This window comes from Equus przewalskii, chromosome 22 (genome assembly GCF_037783145.1).
Source record: "Equus przewalskii isolate Varuska chromosome 22, EquPr2, whole genome shotgun sequence".
Lineage (NCBI taxonomy): Eukaryota > Metazoa > Chordata > Mammalia > Perissodactyla > Equidae > Equus > Equus przewalskii.
The window spans coordinates 33,209,652-33,225,551 of record NC_091852.1 but is presented as its reverse complement, the minus strand read 5'-3'; the positions used below and the strand labels follow the sequence as shown (position 1 = coordinate 33,225,551).

Sequence of the window (15,900 nt, the reverse complement as noted above, 5' to 3'; positions counted from 1 at the left end):
ATTCCCCTCTTACCTCCTCTGCAGCCCCTTTGGCAAGCTACTTGACCTCTCTATGCCTCAGTTTCCTTATCTGTAAAGTGGGATTAACAATGTCTACCATGGGTTCCTAGGAAGATTGGATGAAATACTCTTTGTAAAGAGTTTAGCACATGCCTGGATCATAAGAAAAGCTCGTCAATTAGGAGCTGCATTATTGATGCACATCCATCACTCATTAATTTTCTCCTTCAAAAAAGACTGACAACCCATCTTTATTACTCTCTGCAAACATCCTGAGGATGTGGTCACTAAGGTAAGGGAGGGGATGGAAGTAACAATCACTGAACACCCTTTATGTGCCCGCAATGAGCTGGACACCCAAACTGGACTATAAATGACGTCTTATGTAGTAGCATTTCTGAAAAGCAAAAAAGGCCTTGATGCTTCGGAGACTCCTCACCCCGTTCACTCCTGAATTAAAAGTCAATCCAAGAATTATACAAGCTTGATTCTCTTAAATTACATATATGCTAGAATTGACACTCTGAGCTCACAGCAGTCATTAAATATCAGTAGCGATGATGGATTTGAGAGATGGTGTTGAAAGAAAGATCATTGGAGAGGGAAGTGGCAGAAAAAGGAGTTGACACCAAGATAAAGAGAAGAAGGGAGAAGAACAGAGAGGTTGAGTGTAGAATATGAAACAAAATCCAAATTCTACCCAATATACAAAATTTTGTGAAGGCCAATCCTTAAGCTTTAAGCCATGCAAGTACACAGGTATCAGAAGGACCTGAGCACCAATAAATACTACTTTTGCTCTGTTCTCTCCACAGATTTACTGAGACAGACACCTTCATGGAAACCTTTATCCTGCGGGTCTATCTCCTGGAACCAGACTGTAACATCATCCGTATGAGTAACAATGTGCTGGAGGTGTCTGAATTCTATGGCCTGTCCAGAGCCATTGACAAGAACCTGCTCAGATTTGATTATGATAGGACAGCCAGCCTGGAATGTACAGTCAGGCTGGACCCTTTGGGAACTCTGCTGCCAGCCCATGGCCAGATGGTTCTGGTGGAGCCCCAGCCAGGAGAACCTCGTGGAGATCAGCCACACAGTTTTTTCCCTGAGTCTCGTATGATACGTTTTACTACTTATCTGAATGTTACTAAACTGACAAAAATAGCTGTAAATGGTCATCTTCCACGATGACAAAGAGTTTTACTTAATATAATTTGTAGCTGATTGAAAAATGTAGGTTAGTGGTTAAGAGTATGGACTTTGTAATCAGAAAGACATGGGTTTGAAAACTGCCTATTTCCTGTGTGACTTTAGACAAGTTCCTGAACCTAAGTAAAGGTTTCCTAACCCTTTACTTAGCCTTTGTGCAAAGGGCAAGGATAGTGATTACTCCATAGGGATGTGTAAATGGGAGTAAATGACATGCACATGCATGGAGTGCTTCACACAGTGTCTGGCTCATAGCAAGTGCTCAGTCATTGTCAGCTGTTATTATTAATAGTAGCAATGGCAGTGGTAGTAAAAGTAGTTGGTGGATTTATTAAGTATTATTGGATTATAAACAGGTTTGAGGTGGAACTGATGAGAAGTACCCATGGTTTAAATCAGGAAGTGTTGATGGATAACATTCCTTCTGTTATTCATTTAATCAGTGTATTTTGGGCACCTCCTGTATGCATAATAGTGTTCTAGGCACTATGGGAAGACCGAGATATATAGGGGATATAATATGTTGAATTTGGACAGCAATTTATAGCTAAAGACATGCTTTCACATAAGTCATCTTATTTAGTCTTCCCAACCATCTGGTGAAGAAGTAGAATACCCACTTTTGTCCACGAGGGAAATGTACAAAAGACTACTCAAAAAATAGGTGGACTATGAGTATCATATACCCTGCAAAAGTGAAAAATGCGGTTGGGCAGAGCCGTGAAGACTATTGGAGAGATGATTATGGTTTTCAGTGAGAGAAAGCAAGTTGGTTGAGGTGGTCAAAGAATGTTTAAGGGAAGGTTTAGTAAAAAGACTAAATGGACCTGGAAAGATGCGCAGAATTCAAGCGCGTGACAAGCACAATGGGAAGAGAATTTCAATAAGTAGAATAGTCTAGTAAGCATTGCATGATGGAAACATGGAAGCAGATGCTGTAAAGGAAGACTGGAGCTAGACTACAGAAGGCCTACAGTGAGCCATGAGCCTATTTGTCAGAGATGTTCAAGCACCAGAAAATACATTTTATTGTTTTTTCTCTCAGTAACTTTTGGTGGGCAAGGGCCTGATGAGACAACTGGTCAACTGTTCTTTTCAGTAAAGGAAATGACAGGCTTTCAGAATAATGACAACCCACTCACATGATTGGAGGGTACACATGAGTATTCTTGGGGCAGCAAGAGGTTTGAATAAGTATCCAGGGGAGGGAGGATTGGTTTTTGAATTTTACAATCATTAATGTTGAAGTAACTGTCTCAATTCAATGCTGTACATTCTAGAATTGGGAACAGAACTGAAGTGTCCAGGTGGAAGCTGTACCCTGGGACTGAAGAAAATAGGAAGTCTCAAAGTGAGCTGTGAGGAGTTCCTGTTGATGGGGCTTCGATATCAACATATGGATCCCCCTTCTCCCAACATTGATTATATTGCCATCCAACTGGACCTCACAGATAGCAGGAGTAAGATCGTATACAAGGTAGGGTTTGGGATTATGTGTCTGTGTCCCCAGCTGATCCACAGCAAGAGAACCTGTTCCATGGGGGTGCTCATGTTGGCTCCCACACCAGGAGATTTTCTGTGCAATTGTGGGTGGAACAGCCCAGTGACTCATTAGACTGTAGGCTTGTTTGTTCTGCCAGTAAATGCTTAAAACAGTAGCTTGTATATGTAATATCAGTATATAATTTCCCTTCTCTGGCTCTCTTCTAGCTCTACCATCACCAAGGCAACTTAGGAAGGACTGGGGCCAGTTACTTGCTAACCTTCTTCCCCCTTTCCCTTCAATATTCTTGATCTTGTGTTTTGATCTTCTGTGACACCTTCTTTTTGATGCTTCATTTTCCCCTCTTTATTACAACCTTCTATCACCTGTTAGAGGACTCAGAGGGTCCACACACCCACTCTGTAAGGCAACTTTTATGATTATAGCAGATTAAATCATTTCTCTCTTCCAGACTTTGAAATGGAGGACTGGGTCCTCAAAGAGACAGGCCTCCAAAGACCTGCTCCATCTTCCGGTCTCTTTTATTTATTTATTTTTTATTCATTTATTTTTTTTAAGATTTTTAATTTTTTTTAATCTTTTCCTTTTTCTCCCCAAAGCTCCCCAGTACATAGTCGTATATTTTTCGTTGTGGGTCCTTCTAGTTGTGGCATGTGGGATGCCACCTCAGCGTGGCTTGATGAGCAGTGCCATGTCCGCGTCCAGGATTCGAACCAACGAAACACTGGGCCGCCTGCAGTGGAGCACTCAAACTTAACCACTCCACCATGGGGCCAGCCCTCCGGTCTCTTTTTAGATTCTCCTGCCCTTTCTGCCTCTTGATCTCTTCACACTGAAATGATGGCAGAAAGTGGAATCAATTTATATGAAATCTTTAACATGTCACTCGACTGATTCCTTTACTCTATAATTTATTTGGGTAGCTGGGGTAAATGTGTACCTGCTGAAACAGCTCATATTTTGTGCTGATAAAAGATGATCCAAGATCACATTTGTGGAAGACATCCATCATTCACAATCTGACTTCTCACTAGGAGTTTTCCTACGAGCCCCAAATATTGAACAATATTACCCCCAAGGAATTGATAAGACAAAGAACGATAAGGAAATGATAAAGCAGGATCATAGAATTTTAGAATTGAGATTTAAAAAAACTTTGAAGTACTCTGATTAAATTGATCAGGTAAGTCACTTGGGGAGCTTTTAAAGGAGAGATTGGTGTCTACCATTAATAGTTTAGACCAGGAACAGTGGGTCCAGATTGCCTGGTTTCCAGTGTCTATTTGCTGGCTATGTGTCTTTGGACTTTATGTCTCATTCGTTTAATCTTAAAATGGGGATAACAGAACCTTCTTAGAGTAAGTGAGAGAGTTAAATGAGATAATACTTACAAAGTACTTCGTACAAAGTTTGGTGCATAGTAAGCACTATGCATGTTGTACCACCCAGTAAAAAAAAAGCTACCAGTAAAAAACTGATCCTCAGCCTGATTTGTAAGTAATGGCTTTAGCCAAAGGCCCTTATATTGGTGGCCAGAGAAACTGCATACCTTGTCCATACATACTAAATGTCTGTTATGCTGGAGACAAGACTAACCTCTAGGTCTCCTAACTACTAGTGGATAACTTCTGTTTCTTTTGACACAAAATACCTTTCACTTTTAATGATTTCTTGTCTCCATAAAAATGTATTAGACTCATTTTTCTTCCTGACTGATTTGTCTTCTTTTTCCTCTCTATATTGTTAGGTTTTATTTGTTTATATCCTTAGATCAGTTTAATTGGGAGTTTATCCCTTTAAATGACTTTTTTGTTTTATTAATTAACCTATTCTGTAGTCAATTTGACACGTTATAAAACAGATCCTTTTATGAATATAGAAGTAATATGCTCATGACAGAGAATATTTTAAAGAAACACAGAAAGCAAAATAAGAAGAAAACAAAACTAGCTGTATTTCTACCATTTTTACACACACACACTGTGGGAGACACACACCCCAGAGTTGGTTTTGTCTTCTGGAATTAATTTTATGCTATATTCGAAGCTTTGACTCTTGTTCTTTTGTTATTTTTATGCTTTTGCACGGCGTCCTCATCAAGTGGCTAAATGACTGCTCACCCCTAATTTCTTCTAGATGATAAAAGCTTTTCTTTTTTACAGTTGCCTTTTTAATCCACCTGAAATAAATTTTATTGTATTGTGAAACACAGGGGCAGTTATTTCCAAGCTGCCAAAATTTTCGACACTATTTGTTGTGTAATTTACCTATTCCCCATTGATTTTCAATGATTCTTCCATCATATAGAAAGATGTTATGTATACTGTTTCAAGGCCAACTCCTTTGTTCCTTAGATTCGCCTGCTTGTGCCTGTGCCAGTACCATAGTGCTCTAGATATAGAAGGTCTATAATACAGTTTAATAGTTTACAGGCAAGTTCTTTCTCATCACTCCTCTTCAAAATTTTCTTATCCGTTCTCACCTATTCTTAGTTCCAGATAAATAATTAAATCATTTATGTTAGTTAAAAAAAAAAGCCCCTAAGTATTTTTATCAGGATTGGACTAAAACTATAAATTATTTCAGGAATAATTGAATATTAGAACATTTTCCATATTGAGTCTTCTCGTCCAGAAATGAGGCATCTCGTTTCCTCTAGGCAAGCGGTCTTTGACGTGTTTCTGCAAAGTTTGCAGTTTTCTTCACGTAAGTTGATCACACTTATTAAGTCCACTCTATCTAGGCAGTTCGTTTTTCTGAAATTATTGTGAATAGGCTCTTTTCCCTCCATTGTATCTTCTCATTGGTTACTGACGATAAATAGGAAAGCTATTTTTTGGTATAATTTTCTTTTATCTAGCTTTTTTCTTGAATTCAATTATTCTAAAAATTTTTCCATTCTTTGGGCTTTTAAAGACCCTAATTATATATTTCACTAATGATGATAATTTTGTTCTTTCTTTTTCAGTAATTGTTCCTTTTATTTTTGCTCTATTCCCCACTGCTTTGGCCAGAATAATATGAAATATAATGATGCTTATAAGAATCCTCGTCTTGTATATTTTATCAATATCAGCTGTCCACACACTGTCCTTTTTAATGCTTCTCGCCTTGAATTCATCTTTGAAATTACAGTCACTTCTGCTTTTTCCCTTAGGTGAAAACTTTGGATCGTCATATTACTTTTAATCTTTGTATATGATTTGATTTTAAACGCCTCTCCTATAAGGCACATATAACTGGATATTTAATTTCAGAATATTCGTGTTGAACAAGGGAGTATAAGCTATATTTTTGTAATAACAGATATGTGTGGTTTTTTCTGTCATCTTGTTTTATGTTTGCTTGCTAATTAAAAAAATTTGTCTTGCAATATAGGTTATGTTTTCTTTGCCTTTTTCTCTACTTATTTGAAGGTTCTTTATCTCCCTGTGTTTTACTAGAGTTTAGTTACAAATTTAACAAAATTATTTATGTTTTTAATTTCTGAGTCAAAAATGAATTGGGGTCCCTTGGCTCCTCCCTATATATGATGAAGGTTGATCCTGTTTATCGTTTCTCCTGGCAATTGCCCACCTCCCAGGCTTTGTTGACGCAATCTGCAATTTCAGTTCTAGTGTAGGATTGTTATACCTTATTATTTCTTATATTATCTAGCTTTTATTTCAAGTAAGCTGTTTTGACATTTGTATCCATTTTGTTAACATGTTTAAAATAACATATTTATTTAGGTTTAACTCCAGGCTTAGTGGGCCTCATTGTTCAACATCTTGAGTTTTCAAATTATGAATCTTCAAATAATTTTGTCTCCTGTCATGTGAAGAAGAGATACATACTCTAAACCCTGGGATGTCTCAGCATATCATTCATTTGTCTTCATAAACCATGCCGTGGTGGGGGGTGGGGGATGATTGTCTTCTTGCCTGTTTCTCTTGCACTTCTCTCTTCTTCTGAGCTTTGCTGGCTAGCTTCGGAGCTTCCAGTCTTGGGGGTGAGTGGTTTGGGGGAGTCTTGGAGAGAGAGGTCTTATTTGATCAGGTGCTGATACAATATGACTTCATGTTCTCTGAGTCTGGCGGATGTTTCAAGCTGCTTCTTTGTCTCTGGGGTAATTTCATGGTTCCTCTGGAGATCCTGCATTGCGGAGGCCTCTTACTCATAGCTCTGCCATCTTGGGAGGTTGCATTTCTAGCTGGAGTGGTCACTTGTAATTCCTCCCACAGCTCCTAGAATATGATTTCCACCTCCACCTTCTTGCTACTGGGATTCTTTGGCTTCTCACAAATGTACCCTAAAGGTCAGGGTCCAGCATGACCCCAGACCAACCCTCTGTCCTACTTAGCCCATATCTGGGAGCACTCATATATTCCTTCCTGCCACAGATGAAGACAATAGGCTGATCCCAGCACAACTATCATTATTCTTCTGCCTCTGGCCACTTAGCTTCCTTGGGTATGAGCCCAGCATCATCCTTTTGTGTGCTCCACCTGTAAAACACACATTTTAAGGCTGGTCTCTGGGAAACTTCTCTCCTGATACCTGAGACAAGGGATGTAGCATTGCCCTGCCATTCCTTTTCATAGGAGTGTGTGGTGTTGGGGGTCAAGAAGGTGACTCAGCACAGGCCAGCACTCTTCTCTCCAGATAAATCTCTTACCTCTCTCAAGCCTCTTATATTCTTACAGTGGGCAAGAGTATTCTAGAGACTAGAACTGGTTCCAGACCATTTACTTTGTAAATTCTGCCTGTAGTATTTGTGTCACATTCACTTTGAAATCTGATATGTCTTTTATTGGAAATTCAGTTGAGACTGAGCCAGGAAGAATTCTATTTTTAGCATGCTGTTATGTACAGATTATAACTCCTAGTCCAATATCCAGTGTTCAGCAGTATTGAACTAATGTAAACTTTGATGATTAAGCTGGTTCTCTCGACAATGGAATATGTTAAATGCTACGATAACCAGCATTTCCTGCAATGAGGGTCTTCCTGCCCGTAGCACTTGTTGAGACCTCAGGCCCCCTGAGGCAATTTCACGGTTTCTCTTGGAGCTCCTCATCACTGGAGCCTCTTCTTTGTAGCCCTTTCATTTGAGGAGGGTGCATTTCTAGCCTGAGTGGTCACTTGCAATTTCAATTACCTACTCCTCACTCGGAGACCCAGGATCTTAACTAGACAATTCAGCAGCCATCCTTCTGTTGCATGAGTTCCAAGTTATAAAGCCATTCTCATTCATCCTGCCCTTGTCCCCTTTAAAACCACAGGACAGGAAGTGGACAGGGGAGCCACAGGAGGTTAGTGGTGTGTGCCAGACCCTGCCAAGTGCTTTACTTTGGCTGTCTCATTCAATCCTCACTTAATACATGGGGATCTAGTATTTCCATTTTATAGAAGAAGGAAAATAAGATTTAGGAGTTAAATAACTTGTCTAAAGTCACACAAATCATACGTGCTGGAGATAGAATCAAAAGCCCAGTTCCTTCTGAAGCCGAAATAGATGCCCCTTCTCAACCCTGAGTCACCAGGGAGCTTTAAAGATACCAGAGTTCTAGCCCCATCCTCAGAACAATTAAATTAGAACCTCTGGAGATGGAGCTTGGGCATCAGCATGTGTTAAAAACTCTCCAGATGATTCAAATGTGCAGCCAGGTTTCAGATCACTGCTGGCTACAGCCTTTAGGCTGTGACTTTGTGTTAAGTATCATACTATTAACCCTGTGTGTTATAGCTTCATTCCTCTTGTTTTCTCCTTCAAAGTCAGAGAGTGCGTGGTTGCCCGTCTACATTAGACCTGGCATTCCTAATCAGATTCCAAGGGCTGCATTCATGGCCATGTTTATTCTGGAAGTGGATCAGTTCATCCTGACCTCTTTGACTACATCGGTTCTGGACTGTGAAGAGGATGAGACCCCTAAGCCCTTGCTGGTGTTCAATATTACAAAAGCCCCACCCCAGGGCTATGTGACTCACCTGTGGGATCACACCAGACCGGTCTCTTCATTTACCTGGAAAGATCTAAGCGACCTGCAGATTGCCTATCAGCCACCAAACAGCAGCCATTCTGAGAGGAGACATTATGAGGTAAGAAGAAAGAGAGACAAAGCTCGTAGCCTATTGGGTATTCACAGAGGTATTTAAGAGGCTACTCCCCTTAGCCTTCAGGCTAGTTGGTACATTCATGGCCTCCGAAGAGAATCAGTCACTGTAAATCAGGATGCAAACTCCAATGCCCAAAGGAGCCAGGCAGGTGATGGAAATGGGCAAACCCACCTGGAGACTGTGAGGAACTGAAGAAAAGAGCTAGCACCTTAGACAGCAGCTATAACTCAGCTCCAGCTGATTGCTGCCACGTGGAATACAGACACGCCCAATGTAGCTATGGCTCTCATTTGTCAAGAGGAGTGAGAAATCTATAATTTTTTTGTAAAAATATTTCAAGTTTTAAATATAGAAAACATACTAAAATTTTTAGAGGCTGGCCTGGTGGTATAGTGGTTAAGGTCAGTGTGCTCCACTTCGGCAGCCTAGGTTTGTGGGTTCAGATCCAGGGTGCGGACCTAGACCACTCGTCAAACCATGCTGTGGTGGTGACCCACATACAAGATAGAGGAAGATGGGCATGAATGTCACAATTCTTTCCTTAATAAATTCTTTTATTCTTTTTTGTTTGGGAGACTATTTTACTGGGGATCCTTAATTTTAGTTAATATCATTGATTCAGGACAGGAGAGTCCATAAACTCATTGGGTGACTAATTTCACTATCAAACACTTTCCATCAGGAAAGTCCTTTTTCTATCTAATTGAAACCCCTTCCTGCCTTTCTCCCTGTTTTGTATTCAATAGGAGTGGACAATAGCTGGTTACAGACTTGCACATAATAACCCATCACAAACTTACAGACCTACCAGTAAGTTGATTCAAACAGGATGGAAAATTTAAATGAGCAGATTGATACAGACTTGAGTTCAGGTTTAGTAAGGAAAATGAGTGTCCCTGGGGTTACCAAATTGTCCTACATCTAATTTAGGGCATTTTAGCATTTAGCCTCAAGGGCAGACAAAGACTTCAGACGATAAAAAAAATGCTTTACCCTTTGCTTTGCTTTTCCTCACATCCTAATAGTAAGTGGCAGCTGTTTTTTTCTTCCCTGCCCTCACCTCTCATTCCTTCCATATTATGAAGTAATTTCTTGTTACGTGTCCGGTTTTACCTCAAGCTCAAAAAAAAAAAAGGACCACAGATTTGCTGCTTCTTTTGTGTATTTTCTGGCATTGTATAGTGTAATCTTAATGTATATCCTGTCCAAATATGTGATTTTTCTTTGGTTAGAAGGTAACTCTCAATTTTCTCAGTGGAGGTTATGTGCTTTTCAGATCATGTAGGCCAGCAGCCCCAGGCCTCTACAAAACTTTGTCCGTTCAACAGCCTAGGGTGGGACTACTGAGAGCAGAGCAATGGCCAGTGCTCCTAAAGCTGGCTGACCCTTCCCTGGGCGGTAACGCCAAGGCAGTCCGTTCTTTCAGGCATGAAAATTCAAACTCATTTTATTAGGTATGACATTTATTTGAGAAGAAAGTTCCTTGGTGAGAGCATAACATATAATTTCCTATGGCTAAACCTAATATTAACATTATACCCCCAAAAAGACTTCCCCCACCTCAGTAGAGTTTCATTTTTGGTCTGTTACTTTGGCCCCCTTGAATCTGTTTCTTTTGTTGTGTACTATGCTGATATGTTGCTGTGTGATCATTTCTCTTACCCTCTCAAATGGACCACACATTCTTCAAAAGTAGGCAGTGTGCCTTCCATTTCTGTATCACACCTCGTCCTTCTCTGTCAACACCTGGTGCAATGCATACATAGCACATAATAAGGTTCAAAACTTATCATACAGCCCCAATTATTAGTTATGAATTTCATGGGAGCAAACAAAATATGGGCATTTAACTATATGTCTAGTGGGATAGATGCTTCTAGAGCAGGGTCTCTTAATAGCAGCACCATTGGCATTTTGGACTGGATAATCCTTTGTTGTGGGGGCTGTCCTGTGCATGGTTGGATGTTGGTAGCATCCCTGGCCTCTATCCACTAGATGCCAGTAGCACCCCTCTGCACACGTGTGAGACCAAAATGTCTCCAGACATTCCCAAAGGTCCTCTGGGGGGACAAAATCACTCCCAGTTGAGAACTACTATTCTAGACCCTATCCTTTGAGAGAGGCTCAAGTGGTCTGATGGTGGACTGACATAGGCTCCTGAGCAAATGCTTCTCCAGCCTATTTGCTTATTTCAGGATAGGAAATTCTTTTATGGAGAATAAAATTTAAAAATACTAATAAACTAAGGAACAAGATGTAGAGCCTGAAAAAGTGACATCAGGTTGTCAAAAATTAGATCAGGCAGCAACAGAAACCTGAATCCATTTCGCCTTCATCTGTGGTGCATATCCCAGAAACAGTGGTATTTTAGACTATAAATTGTCAACGTGTGGTTCATATGCAACTGTTTGTTTGCAGGTGGAGTTGGAGGTGTATGACTTCTTCTTTGAAAGGAGTGCACCTATTGCAGTCCACATCTCCATCAGAACAGCAGACACAAACGCCCCGCGAGTGTCCTGGAACACAGGTGAAACTCAGTATGGGACGTCAAGCAAAGCAGCCCTGAGGGCAAGACAAGAGAGTATATGGGTCAGGAAAGAAAGGTTGTCTCATTCCCATTTCACACATGAGGCAACTGATACCCAGGCATGTTAAGGGGATCAGATAGTTGGTTTTTTGTTTTGTTTTGTTTTTCCTGCTGACAGGGTGAGAAATTTAAATCCAGGATTCCTGTGTCCTGAAGCCAAGTTCTTTCCTCTGCGGGAGTTAAGCCCAAAGGATGCCTTTCAACTAGTGAGGAAAAAGGGGACTTTTTGTGATATTGAGCTGTACTTGGACTGAGAGAAAAGGTCTCCAACTCAAATTATCAGAGGGGTCAGTTGAAGAAAGGTGGAGACTGTAATCCATTGTCTTATTTTTAAATCAGGTTGCATGGAAACCACAGTACATAAACAAGAGCTTAAATGGCTTTATTTGTTTTAAAAGAAGGCTTACTCTGCCTCTCATTTCTGAGTGGACTTATAATGCAATGTATATATTCAGATCAGATGTAAATGTGGAAAGCAAATGAAGATTTTTTTCTTTCCCCACTAATCCCATCAATAGCGTTCAAAACATACTTATAAGCAGTGGTGGTAAGTTCTGTTAAGGGGAAAATATCTGTGTCAGATTTAAATCCTCAAGTGGCAGCTTAAATGAGTTGCCTCATGTGTGTGTGTGTGTGTTTGCACGTGGGTACATTCATGCACATGTATGTGTTTGTGTGTATGTGAGTTTCAATAGCGGTGGAGAACATTGGTTAAGCAGCCCTGATTTATTATTCTGGTGCTATGTCCCCCTCGACCACTGTTTGAAGGATAATGAGAGAAAAGAAGGAATTGGTAACATAAGTTTGGTAATAATCACTTATTAGGTAGGTTATTGCTTAAGCATAGAGACTCAGTAGTCTGTGTGTATAGATGCGATCTGTGAAACCCAGGCTTGTGAAGAGGGTTCCAAATCTGGTTTTGGCTACTTTGGACATCAGAATCCTTTTTTTTAATTCTCCCCAAAGCCCCCCAGTACATAGTTGTATATTCTGATTGTAGATCCTTCTAGTTCTGCTATGTGGGATGTTGCCTCAGCAAGGCCTGATGAATAGTGTTAGGTCCAAGCTCAGGATCCAAACTGGCAAAACCCCGGGCAGCTAAAGTGGAGTATGTGAATTTAACCACTTGGCTGTGGGGCAGGCCCCCAGAATCCTTTTAAAGTGAATTTTTCCTTATTATGAACTTAATATAAGTTCATGGTTGAAAACTTGCAAAGCACAATAAATAAAATAAATAGTAATGAATAAATGAATGAAATAGCAATGAATGAATAAAATCATTCATTACTCCACCATGAAGACATAACCACTGTTAAAAATTTGCTATATAAATTTATAGTCTTCTTGCTTGCTCTTCTGTATCCCATGATGCCTTGTCCTGTGCTGTGCTGTGCACTCTTGGCTTCAAAACCCTTACTACCAGTCCCAGAGATTCTTTTTTTTTGCTGGGAATGAGTCGCCCTGGGCTAACATCTGTTGCTAGTCTTCCTCTTTTTTTTTTCTCCCCAAAGATGTAATATATGGTTGTACATACTAGTTAAGTCCTTCTAGTTCTTCTGTGTGAGCCACCACCACAGCATGGCTACTGATTGACAGGTGGTGTGGTTCTGCGACTGGGAAACGAACCTGGGCCCCCTAAGGGGGAGTGCCAAACTTTAACCTCTAGACCATCAGCGCTGGCTCATACAGAGATTCTTTATATGTGCTTGTTCCTCCTCCCACCCTCCCTGCTCCCTGCTTCCTTCCTTTTTTTTTTTTTTTTTTAATATACTGCATACCTTGGTCCAGGCACCCTAACAAATAGCCTCTGAGGTAGATCATAAGCATAACCCTAAACTGAAAGCAAGAGGAAGAGGAAGAGGGAAGTGAGAGAGGCAGAGAGGGAAGCAAATAAAAAGGTGGTGTGACTGAGCTGGTACGACCACCAGCTTTATTTTACAAGAAAGTAAAGCTAAGTGCTTAATAGTGCTGCTGTCTCTGGGAGGAGAAGGAAACACTGTGTGTAGGAAGAGTCAAAGGTGAAGTGGGGAAAGAGTGAATGATCTATCTGTTCGCTCATTCCCATCTCCTGTCTCACCTTGGGCAGTTTGCCTCACTGGATATTAATTCCCCACACATCCAGGTTGTGTTACCTGGCCCCTCTTAGCAGCCACATCACAGGCTCCCTGGGTCCCACGGTGTAGGACCTGGCCACAGTCACAAAATCACACAGTCATGCCAAAACGTCGCCCTCGCTCATGAGGGCAGTTGAAGTAAGCAGCCACATTAGAAGATGAGGCTATGGTGGCAGCCAGGGCTTTACAATTGTGATGACTGAAGAGAACCCTTGGGCTGCTGCAGCTAGAAAGCAGGCAAATGGTCACGGCCAGGGAGGCAGAGGAGTTGGGTGGATTTGAGGAGGAGCGTTAACCAGGTCCACCAGTACACTGTCTTCAAATTTTATCAACTTGTTTTTTTAAAAAGCTCTGCTCCCTTTCAAGATTCTCTGCAATCTGTTGGCTCCCAGGTCTACTGGGTAATGGGAATGGTTGATGAAGCTGCAGCTCCCTGTCTCTGACTGGAGTGTTCAGTCCAGAATCTGTATTCCTTTTGCTCTGAGCAACTCTCTCTTCTCAGATTTCCTTCAGCGTGCTAGGTTCAAGGAGAAGGCTTTATTTTAAGTTACTATGGCTTTAGTTACAAAAGTCCCTTCCTTATTAGAGTCTAGGCTAAAATACAGCCCTCGTTGCAAAGTGTCAGACACTTCATGTCTAACGCCGTCAAACACTTCCCTGGCACAGTAGCTCCTTATTTGCATACTTAGCCACTTTACATTCTCTGTCCTGTGGGCTACTTATGCTTTCATAAATTACACATAGAAGTACCTCTGACTCTTTTGCCTGCTTAAAATATCTGAATGCAGCCTTTGGATAACTCCTTGTGGGTGTTTTTGAACTGGAGATCACTGTGAACATAACATCTGTACTTTAGTATTTATTTTCTGGCACCATCGTGTCTCTAAAAGATGTACCATAAGGAACCAGTTGTCAGATTTGAGTTCATAGTACAAGCAAAAATATTACTGAAAATAAAAACTAAATTCCAGTTTCTTGAAAAGCTTTTGAAGATATAATTTTCAGCCAGTTTTGTGAGTGAAAATTCATCAAACTTGTCTTAAAGTAGGCAAGTTGGCATGTCATAGATCTTTCCAGGATGCTTTTCTGTTTTCTCTTGTAGGTCTGAATCTCCTGGAGGGGCAGTCTCGGGCCATCACTTGGGAACAGTTTCAGGTTGTTGACAATGATGACATTCGTGCTGTCCGTCTAGTCACTGTGGACGGACTGCAGCATGGACGTCTTACACTAAGAGGTGAATGATCAACCTTTGTAACCTAGAGAGGAACCCAAGAAGTATTTTCTCCAAAGGCAAATCGTATTTCACAGGATATGCATAGCATTTCTTGGGCCCCGTTTCTAAATGCATTGCCATATCCTCAAATTCTAGAGATCTTGAAACCACTGGCTTTTGTGTTAGGTGCTCACATCAATGGATGACCATTTAAGAATGGTACCTTGTGCTTGGCTCATTATTCAGAGCTCAGATGCCATGTAGGGCTCCTTCTAAATATTCGTCTTAATGGATTATCTTATTCCAGTTGGAAGACAAAATATTTCCCTCTCATTTCTCTATTTCTGAGAAATGTATTAAAAAACAGAAAAATGTGTTTTTTAATACTTTAGTAATAATTATGTTATGTTATTAGTAGCAGTTACCATAGTTTAAAAGAAATGAATTTATACTTATACTTATAAGGATGGTAGTTAACAAGGTAATGTCCCTGATAAAAATAATATTCATAGTTTATGTTAATATAGTCCTTTCCTTGTAATGAGCTCAGAGGCTTTAATTCTCTTAGTTTGCCTAATAATAAAGCAGAAAGAGAGCTCTTATTTATCATCACTTGTGACTGGGGAATTCTCAAATTAAAAAAAAATGGTAAATTTGTGATAAATTTGCTTACCTAATCCCAGGACAGTGGGACGTTAGCTTAAGCCTGGGTTTATCAGTTAGGGTGGGTGTTCAGCTGCGTGTAAGGGAAACCCAACTACAGTGGCTTAAAAAATTCATTGTTTTCCTCATGTGACCAGTTGCCTAGAGGTAGACATTCTATATCCATGATGCCAACAGCTCTTTTCTGCTCTGCCAGTGGTCCCAAGACGGCGCCTACACCTCCAAGCTTTGAATCTGCATTCAAAGAAGTAAGGAGAAGGGATAATGAAAAAAATTATGCTACCTGAGTTACTCTCTGTAACAACTTTTCCCAGGAGTCTGATATAACAACTTCACTTATATCTCCTACCAACTCACATACTACCCCAAGGTGCAACAGAGTCTGGGGACCTGATTTTTTAAAATGATCACATTGCCATTCCAAATAGAACTAAGTTTCTGTTATTGAGGAAGAAGCAGAAAGTGGTGACTGCAAGTAACTTGTAATGTCCATTATACTAGTGTTTAA

At 40.5% G+C, this 15,900-nt stretch overlaps 1 protein-coding gene across 1 annotated transcript in view; it reads left to right on the top strand.

The window, feature by feature from the left end:
- Window positions 1-15,900, top strand: part of FREM1 (FRAS1 related extracellular matrix 1) — a 145,799-nt gene that overhangs the window by 32,247 nt on the left and 97,652 nt on the right. Inside the window, 5 exon segments of the mRNA XM_070590749.1 lie at window positions 816-1,117; window positions 2,493-2,689; window positions 8,474-8,797; window positions 11,234-11,342; window positions 14,619-14,750. Coding sequence (XP_070446850.1) covers window positions 816-1,117; window positions 2,493-2,689; window positions 8,474-8,797; window positions 11,234-11,342; window positions 14,619-14,750 — 1,064 coding nt within the window.